General features: G+C 47.7%; 1 protein-coding gene across 1 annotated transcript; it reads right to left on the reverse strand.

Moving 5' to 3' along the window:
- Window positions 1–331: 331 nt before the first annotated feature.
- On the reverse strand, window positions 332–8289 carry LOC111865134. Its single transcript, XM_023852933.1, has 3 exons — window positions 7621–8289; window positions 6341–7066; window positions 332–361 (listed from the first exon to the last, which is right to left on the reverse strand). Exons 1-3 carry the CDS (start codon window positions 8287–8289, stop codon window positions 332–334), a joined length of 1425 nt encoding a protein of 474 aa, XP_023708701.1.
- Window positions 8290–10194: the final 1905 nt, after the last annotated feature.

The following is a 10194-nucleotide window of genomic DNA, read 5'->3' on the forward strand; positions in this document are numbered from 1 at the left end:
AGGTGAGTGTTTTGCTGTTGCTATCTGTTCTGTTACACAAGATTGCGAAAAGTGCAATAATATGGAGCTAAGTGCCTCCATGGAGCAACACTGTTCCGTAAAACTTACATTCCCTCAGTTATTGAAGATATTCCCTGCGTTTTATGGGAGCTGAAGATTCATTTATTACAATTAATATGTTGTTGGACATTATCCAACGGGGTCCAAAACTGACCACTAAAGTGTACCGAAAGCCTACTCATACTGGTCATCTTCACTTCAAGTCCAGTCACCCACAACACATAAAAAGGGGAGTTGTTCATAGTTTGGTCAACAGAGCGAAGGTCATATGTCAGAACCAGAAGGATTTTAGTAGAGAAATCTGAAACATAAGCCATTACCTGATGCTCAGTGAATATCCTAAAGAATTCGTGGACTCTGTATTGATGCCATCGACAAGAAATCGTCCCTCTTCAGACAGAACATACCGGGGCACTGTAGTCATTCCTTATGTCAAGGGTATCGCCGGGAAATTCAGACGCATCGGGAACCGTTTTCAGCTCAGAACAATCTTCAAAACGAAACATACACTCCGGGGCACATTAATGAAAACTGGACCCAGTAGAGATGCCCAGAAAACGAAGCAGTGTGTGTATAGCATCCCTTGCGACTGCGGCAGATGTTACACCGGTGAAACTAGCAGACTCCTAGAAGTACGCATTAAGGAGCACAAATATAACATGACACAGGGTTTGCTGGAAAAATCTAAATAAGCCCAACATGCCTACGAGGAAGACCGCAAAATTCGTTGGAATGAAGCGAAGGTCTTGCAGATCGAACCCAACACCACATACAGGAAATACAAGGAAACAGCCCATATGTCTCTGCTGGACCATCCAGTCACTCAACCCAGTTTGGATATCTCTCCCATCTGAACCCCTGTCATGACAGCAGAAGTCAAGAGACTACAGCGCCGTCAAGTGTAGTTGGAGTGGGTAACTATTTGTTTCATGTGTTGGTACCACAAGGAGTATTGCTGAGTATTTCATTCAAGATACTTCTCTGGTTCAAGGCCTCATATGTGATAGCTTCACTGTTTCTTAGCCCTCACAGATGGTTTGTGTTGTGCTTGTTTTATGAACCCCTTCTGAAACCGGCATAGGTGTCCGGAGATAGGGGCCAGCTCTGTCTATTAGACCCGACTGAGTAAGTTTTACCTGAAGATGGGGACAGAATCCAGTCCCCGAAACGTTGTGTTTTGAAAGAGAAACAGGACGGTCTTTTAAGAACAGACAAGATGATGGATAATGTCCAACAACATATTAATTGTAACAATTTACCACCGTCACAAACTTTTAGATCTTATTTGAAGATTCATTTCTTCGTGCACAAGAGACCACCACCTATTTATAATCCAAATGAGATGAATCCAGCTCCGATCATGTCACACTAGTTTAAGATCTATTTTAATGTTATTCCTTCATCTACTCCTAGGTCTTTTTGCCAGATAATCTACCAGTTGGATTCCATACATTACAAACCCTTTCTTTCTAAAACCCTGCTATATTTTACTGTTGGATGGAACACAAAAGGAATACGTTAATAGACCTGGCTATTACCAGGTAATTTCTTTCCTATTCTACGCACAGTGTATCTCCGATTTGGAGGGATAATTTTGGGGAGGGATACCCGATATTGTCGAAGGTTCGTTAAATCCAAATGTTCTTATTCTTTTTTTAAATCAATTCTCATTTTGTTTTACACTCAGGTTTGTCCTTTTGTCCATGGCATATTAGTTTAAAAACACATTTTTAACACAGAGCAAACCCCCCCCCCAAAAAAAAACAACACAAATTTAATTTTCGATAGAACGATCTATGTACTAGAAGACAACTGCCAGGTTCACAGCACGACTGAAGAGGTACACTTACACGATACATCAAGCAGACTGTTACGGGGATACTCTGCCATATGAAATCAGCCGAAGTTTCCTTTTTCAGTTTCGTTTTGTAGGTTCCAGGGAGGATATTACCGTAATTATTGAATATTTTAATCTGTTAGTTACCCTCAGGTTCATTTTTCTGTAAGAAGACATCAAGTTTGTAGAGTTAAAACCTCATCTTCTGTATATATATGAGATAGGTAAGTGAAACATTCGTTTATGCTCCTTTACCATTTACCAGAGCCGGAAATTCATCTTGTACATTTAGTTATCTAGAAAATTTCAGCAGTTACATGTTTCATATTTATAATTTTCAAATCGCAGGCGTATTTAGATATCAATCAATCCTCTAGGAGTTCTGCTGTGAATTATCCCTGAAGGTAATATGACAGGAATTTTCTCTCAAAGTTATACCATTCTTGCTTCTATTGGGAATAAACTGGGGGGCACGCGGTAGCATACTTGGTTGAGGCACAATGCTACAAGCTGGAAGGGGGTAGGTTCGAGTTCCGATGAGGTGTATTTTTTAATTTACCTAATCCCTTCAGTCGCACTGTGGCCTTGTGGTCAACTCAGCCTCTAACAGAAATGAGTACCAGGAATCTTCCTGGGGAGTAAAGCTCGGTCGGCTCTTAAGGCTGACAACTTCCCCGCCATCTGTGAGCCAATTTTCTAGAGATGATGTGGGAGCCTCGACGTCTCACAACCTTATGGGCCTTCACGGCCTGTTACAGGGACAGCTTCACTTATACTTATATTAAGAAAAAATTTAATTATCGCATTTAAAGTGTAAAGGATTTCCAAATATAGAACTCTTACTTCGAAGGGGTGATACTTCACTATAGACGTCCACCAGCTTCACTACAAATATTCCGTTTTGCACGAAATGCACTTCCCAGCCAAATAATCAAGTGTTGATTTATACTAAATGTTTATTTAATGATTCCGCTTCGGATATTCACGTAATTGCGTGGTGATATGAATGAATATTAGTTAATTCGTGAATGTTTAGTCGGGAAATTGGAAAATGAGTGGTCAGGGACTACTTTAAGATATTGTAACGTGTTTACGTTACCGAAGACGCCGTAGAGATGGTTAATTGGTTTATTTAACAATCTACAAATAACGGCTACACTTAATTATCACAATGTTACGGGTTTCCACACTTTACAAACCGTAGAACAAAATCTCTTGACACAGTCTTCACTTATCTTCACGTACTAATAACGTGGGAGCTATACAAGTCTCCCTGAAATACACACTCCGAGTACAAATGTACTACAGCAATCACTATGTCTGGAAAGCACACAATAAGTCTTCCGCTCGCTGACTTCTTAGTTATCGCACACTCGCAGGCTGCTATGTTTCAACTATGTCGTAGCTGATGTGGAGTCCGCTTATATAGCCGCAGTGCTTGCTTGTTGCGTAATGAGTGCCACGTCATCCTGTTACGTCACCGCTGTTGACTCGCATTGAATAGTTACCAGGTTACGGGGGCTCGGCTATCTTCGGCTCCGCTCGGCTCTCTTCGGCTCCGCTCGTGACGTCACCGCGGCGACAGTGGCGGGGTGACGTCTCGCCTATTACGCGAGCGCTACGTTTCGCTGGGGAGGTAGGGTCCAACATGTCACACTGCTCCCTCCTTAAGGCTGTTCGTCCCGAATAGCCTAACGGTGCATCCCCGTTCCTTTTCCTTGGTGGCTGTTCTTGCGGCATCGTCTTTATGTCCTTCTACTGTTCCTCTTCTCCCCGTTGTTCTGCTTTCCAACCGCTACATCTTCCCCCTTTTTATGGTTGCTCGTCTCGAGCAGCTCCATGATAAGGCGCAAGCCGGTCGAGGTGCACAACTAACATCCTCGACCTAGGGGTCTTTCGGATTCGGTAAACCACGTCATTTATCCGGGTCACTACTTTGTAAGGACCTTCCCATGATGCTTGTAGTTTCGGCGATTTCCCTTTTCTGCGGGTTGGGCGATAGAGCCAGACTCTGTCGCCTTCGTCGTAACCTGCGGAGTTGGCCAGTTTATCGTACCGAGTTTTCATCCGGTCACTGGCAAGCTTCAGGTGTTGCCGGGCATAATTGTGGATGTCGTGCAGATGATCCACTAAGTCTGCTGCATAATCGGTTGTGGGTTGTTCTTTGTCTGGGGGTACTCCAAACAGCAGGTCGCAGGGTAGCCGTAGTTCTCGTCCGAACACTAGACCAGCAGGCGTCAGGCCCGTAGTGTCGTGAGTGGATGCCCTGTAAGCTAGGAGAAAGAGGGGTAACCTCTCATCCCAGTCCCTTTGGTGCGATGAGACGACCTTCCGCAAGTGCTCCTCGATGGTCTTGACGTAGCGTTCCACCATGCCATCCGACTGTGGGTGCAGGGGTGTGGTGCGCGTCTTGCTCACTCCCAGGCGTTGCAAAACTTCTTTCAGTAGATGAGACTCGAAGTTACGGCCTTGGTCACTGTGCAACTCTCGAGGTATGCCGAAGCGGCAGAAGAAGTTGGCAACCAGAACTTCCGCTATTGTTGAAGCCTCCTGATTCGGGATGGCGTACACTTCCGGCCACTTGGTGAAGTAGTCCATAGCGATCAGTAAGTATCGGTTTCCTTGGTCGCTTCGTGGGAAGGGCCCTGCGATATCAATGGCTACTCTCTCGAAGGGAGCACCGACATTATACTGGTGCATTTGCCCACGATTCCTGGTCCGCGGTCCCCGACTGGCTGCACATGTGTCACACTGTCGACACCATTTCTCAACATCGGTCCTTGCTTGGAGCCAGTAGAATCTCTGTCGAACCTTATTCAGAGTTTTGTTGACACCGAAGTGACCTCCTGACGGTCCACCGTGCAGTTCGCTCAGAACGTCCTTCACCCTGCTCCGAGGAATAATTACCTGGGCTACTTGACGTCTTCCGGTGACGGATTCCCAGTCACGCTCTAGTACGCCGTTTCTCACAGCGAGCGATTTCCACTGGGCCCAGTAGCTTTTGTACGTGGGACTCCGATCCGCGATGTCCTGCCATTCCGGTCGTTGGCCGTTCTCTACTTCCTGTAGAATGGGTCCTATGTCCGGGTCTTTTAGCTGTTCCTCTCTTAGGGTAACAGGGTCCCAGCCGGCTGCCGGTAGGGTTCCAATAACGCGTATTTGCTTTACCTCTGCCCGCGTCTCAACTTTGTGGCAGTGCGCACATTGCTCTTTGCAGGGTCGTCTAGAAAGGGCGTCGGCGTTGTTATGTTTTCGGCCCTGACGATGCTCCGAAGTGAAGTTGTACTCCTGTAGACGCTGTATCCAGCGCGCAGTTTGTCCCTCTAAGTTCTTGAAACTCATAAGCCAGGTAAGCGCAGAGTGGTCCGTTCGCAGATGGAACTGTTGTCCGTAGAGGTATTTGTGGAAATGTTCCAGTGTCCTCACTATGGCAAGTAGTTCTCGACGGGTGACACAGTAGTTTCTCTCTGCTTTGTTTAGCGTCTTGCTGAAGTAAGCTATGACACGCTCTTTTCCGTCCTGGATTTGAGAGAGAACTCCTCCAATTCCGACATTACTTGCATCTGTGTCCACAATGAATTTCTCTCCTGGCTGTGGGTAGGCAAGAATAGGGGCAGCACATAGGGCACCCTTTAGCGTTTGAAAAGCGGCCTCCACTTCTGGAGTCCACTGGAAGGTTCGTTTCTCTTCCGTTAGTTTCGTTAGTGGCTTCGCAATGTTGGAAAACCCTGAAATAAATCGCCTGTAATACGCGCATAGTCCCAGAAAGCTTCTAACTTCATGTTTATCCTTCGGGGTCGGCCATTCTCGCACGGCTTTCAACTTCTCCGGGTCGGTGGATACCCCTTCTGGTGATACAATATGCCCGAGGTATCGGACCTCTTCCTGCAGGAGTTTACACTTTTCCGGGTTAAGTTTCAGACGGGCTTCCCTGAACCTCTCGAACACTTTCCGTAAGTTGAGCATGTGCTCTTGGAATGTGCGGCCTATTACGATCACGTCATCCAAATACACAAGGCATGAATCGTACGTGAGCCCTCGTAGGACTGTCTCCATTAGCCGTTCGAAGGTTGCCGGGGCATTGCAGAGGCCAAAGGGCATGACTGTGAACTGCCATAGCCCTTGTCCTGTCGAAAACGCTGTTTTCTCTTTGTCGTCTGGGTGTACGTCGACTTGCCAATAGCCACTCTTTAAATCGAGAGTTGAAAACCATTTGGCTCCGGCCAGCGTGTCCAGGGTGTCGTCAATGCGGGGTAGCGGAAAGCAATCCTTCTTGGTGACGTCGTTCAGCTTTCTGTAGTCCACACAGAAACGGAGCTCCCCATTCTTTTTCCTGACCAGAACGACCGGGGACGACCAAGGGCTGTCCGATTCTTCTATAACACCCTGTCCTCGCATGTTGTCAAGCATTTCCTTCACTTCTGCTTGTTTTGCCAGGGGTACTCTCCTCGGTGGCTGTCGAATTGGTCGGGCTTCTCCCGTGTCTATGCGGTGATAAACTCTGTTTGTTCTTCCATAATCTTCGTTGTCTTGTGCGAAGATATCCGCGTACTCGGACACGAGATCCTCTAACTCTTGAAATTCTCCGGGGCTTAGGTGTGGCTTGGCCGCTGTGGTCACGTCCGCTAATTTCGGTGTTAGACCTGGTGCTGGTGGCTGCCCCATCTCGGGCAAAGCCACGAGTGTTACTGGCTCACAGTGCGCCAGAGGAGATCCTCTCCTGAGCTTTTGGTCCTTTTGGGTAACATTCATGACCCTCACTGGTACTTCTTGACAGTCCTGAACTAGGGTCCTGGCCACGTAAATTCCTTCAGGAGGGTGGGCCTGGGGGCTTGGTTCTACTAAACCGTTCTCTACTCCCAGACGATTCTTCATTTTAGCCATCACTATTCCCTCGCTCCGTGCGGGTATCACATGGTCTTTTGCCACTACTAAGTTAGAAGGACGGGGTCCTGCCCCAGGACTCCATAGCGATACTTCTTCTTCCGCCAGACGAAGAGTTTGGCGCCCTATATCCACTGAAGCATCATAGGCGCGTAGTATGTCCAGTCCCAGGATGAGCTCATCGGTGATATTCGCGACGAAAACCCACATCGTAATAGGTTGGCGCCCTAGGGTAAGGGTCAACAGAACTTCTTTCAGTATGGGCAGGGATCCTCCAGACACGGTCTGTAGCGAGAAATCTGGATTTGGCTGTCTTTCAGGCCATCCGGCGGCGATATCCGGTCTTACCACCGTGACGTATGCTCCAGTATCCACTGTCACCTGACACGGCTTATCACCGACCCATCCCTGGGTGACCAGACTGGTGTTGGCTTTCTCCGTCATGTCGGTGAGTGCGTAGTGTGGGGGCCTTAACGCATATGCCGGCGTTCGCCCATCTCCGCCGGCCGTCGCTCGTTTCCCGACGGTTGGTCCTTTCTCCAGTTTGTTTCCCTGTTGTCTCTGGGTCGCCATTCTGATTTCCCCGGCGATTCCCTTTTATTTCTTGGAGGTCCTTCTTTTCGGTCCTGGTGCTGTCTATTGTCATCTCCTCGTTGGGTGGGGAACGATCGGAACTTTGTGCTATCTCCGTGAGGTCTGGCTGCTACCAGTACCGCCTGCAGCTCTAGCGCTTGTCGGAGGGCCTCGTTTACCGTCTTCTCCCCTCCCAGCAGCAGCTGGATCTTAATATCGGCATCTCGTATGCCGTATACGAACGCTTTTCCTGCCTCTCTTCCAACGTGGTTTGCAGGTAGATTGGGGTAGGCACGAAGGGCGAGCAGTTCAATGGCAGTGGCAAAATCTTGCAGGGACTCTGTAGGTTTCTGCGTCCTTGTTCTTAACTGGCAGTGGTAAGCAGCTGCAAAGTGTTGGTCCCCGAAACGGTCCTCTAGAGCCTGAAGAGTTTCCTCGTAAGTTGTATTTGCCGGAATGCCGGGTAGTATTTCCGCCGCCCGACCCTTCAGGGCCGTAATTAGGTACGTTGATTTTTCCTTATCCGTCCATTGGTTGTGGTCTGCTACGGTCTCGAATTGTCGCCGGAACACGCTCCACGTCGAATTCCCGTAGAATGTCGGTGGCTGAGCTGTGCTCGCGCTGACCGCGATTCCCCGCTCGGTCCTCGTCTGTACTCCTTCCAAACGGGCCTGGAATTCGCGTTTAGTTTTCGTTAGTTCTTCCTGGAGTTTATCTGTCCTCGCGCAGAGGCACACTTCCACTGACTCCAGTTCCCGTTGTGTTTTTCCCGTTCTTTCTGTAAGCTCCTGATGCTTTCCATCTGTCCGGGCTTGGTTGACGTCCATCATCTCCTTCAGTTCTCTTCGGTCGGTCTGTCTGACGTCCTCTAATCTGGCCAGTAATTCGCTGAGGCCGATCTCCGCCTTTTCTTGATAGGAGTCTAATTTGGCCATCAAATCTTCTTTGTCTTTCTTCCTATTTTCCTCCATTTCTTCTTTCTCTTTCCTACTCTTTTCCTCCATCTCTTCTTTGTCAACCTTTAACTCTTTCAGCATTTCCATTATTCGTTGCAAGTCTTGTTTCTCCATTTTGTAGCAGTAAAATATTCGATGCACAATAATTCAATTTGTGGCGTGTTTAAGTTCGTAAAAATTCTGACACCAAATTATCACGTGTTTTGAGTAAGAATCTCGTTGATCACGTGTGTAAGTTCAAATCCCACTTCTGACACCAGTGTAACGTGTTTACGTTACCGAAGACGCCGTAGAGATGGTTAATTGGTTTATTTAACAATCTACAAATAACGGCTACACTTAATTATCACAATGTTACGGGTTTCCACACTTTACAAACCGTAGAACAAAATCTCTTAACACCGTCTTCACTTGTCTTCACGTACTAATAACGTGGGAGCTATACAAGTCTCCCTGAAATACACACTCCGAGTATAACTGTACTACAGCACTCACTATGTCTGGAAAGCACACAATAAGTCTTCCGCTCGCTGACTTCTTAGTTATCGCACACTCGCAGGCTGCTATGTTTCAACTATGTCGTAGCTGATGTGGAGTCCGCTTATATAGCCGCAGTGCTTGCTTGTTGCGTAATGAGTGCCACGTCATCCTGTTACGTCACCGCTGTTGACTCGCATTGAATAGTTACCAGGTTACGGGGGCTCGGCTATCTTCGGCTCCGCTCGGCTCTCTTCGGCTCCGCTCGTGACGTCACCGCGGCGAGAGTGGCGGGGTGACGTCTCGCCTATTACGCGAGCGCTACGTTTCGCTGGGGAGGTAGGGTCCAACATGTCACACTGCTCCCTCCTTAAGGCTGTTCGTCCCGAATAGCCTAACGGTGCATCCCCGTTCCTTTCCTTGGTGGCTGTTCTTGCGGCATCGTCTTTATGACTATGACTATAGACGGGTTTTGGATTGGAGACCGAATGTATTGCAGCGCGAGGCTATCCATTACAGGTCATTAATACAAACATACAAAAGCACACACTAGAGTCCAAAATCAACGTTCCCGAACAGTCCCCGGCCTCAGCTACCAGCTTCTCACGGCAACAGCTCATAAGCCGAAGTCAAAGTTAGTTTACTATTGGCGGTTTACCGCAAATCAATTTTCTTGCCGCTAAGCCCATCGAGATGAATGACAGGAGATTGCAACTGAACCCTTGTGGCCATGGAGTATTTCTTTACTTGTTTTAGTTGTGATTTTGGCCGCGCCATAGCTCAAGCGGTTAGTCGATGGCTTCCCACCGCGTTTGCCCGGGTTCGATCCCGGGTCTGGTCAAGTGGGATTTGTAGTGGACAAAGTGGTGCTGGGGCGGGTTTTCTCCGAGTACTTCGGTTTCCCCTGCCAATCTTCATTCCACCAATTCTCCATCATCATAATCACCCGGGGCAGGCTACAATAGGCCAATCAGTGGCCGCCGTGCCGAGTGGACCCAGTTGAACTCCACCCCCACTAAGCGAATTAAATTAAAATAAATTAATTGGGAAGGAAAAAGCAAAATGGGTTAAATGATCCAAATTGCAGCCATTGGAAACCAACACACCAACCCTTGAGGCCAAAGTCTTTATGTAACATCTTATCTGACGAGAGGATGGGGTTGTCTCTTATGAGTAGGTTTCGCCTCGCCTTTGTCAAGTGTACTTATCGCACATATAACAAGTTACTGAAAATTCTTCCTCTAGTCTTCTGTCAGTTCAGGCTTTGCAAAGCATAGCATGCCTATCTTACATATCTCATATTATGATAGCTTAGTCACTTGACGGTCGTAAGCTTTACCACCGCAAAGTTTAAGCTGAGCTGCCTTCAGGTTTAGCTACCACTTGAGCCGCTCTACGTCTGCTCTG

The sequence above is a fragment of the Cryptotermes secundus genome, unplaced genomic scaffold, assembly GCF_002891405.2.
Source record: "Cryptotermes secundus unplaced genomic scaffold, Csec_1.0 scaffold2380, whole genome shotgun sequence".
In the NCBI taxonomy this organism is placed as follows: Eukaryota; Metazoa; Arthropoda; class Insecta; order Blattodea; family Kalotermitidae; genus Cryptotermes; species Cryptotermes secundus.

Coding starts and splice junctions, on each gene's coding strand:
- LOC111865134 (XM_023852933.1), bottom strand. CDS start 8,289: ATGGCCAAATTAGACTCCTATCAAGAAAAGGCGGAGATCGGCCTCAGC. Junction 7,067..7,620: donor CCAATCTACCTGCAAACCAC/GTTGGAAGAGAG, acceptor TTCTCGCTACAG/ACCGTGTCTGGAGGATCCCT. Junction 362..6,340: donor TTCGACAGCCACCGAGGAGA/GTACCCCTGGCA, acceptor CTTATGTTTCAG/ATTTCTCTACTAAAATCCTT.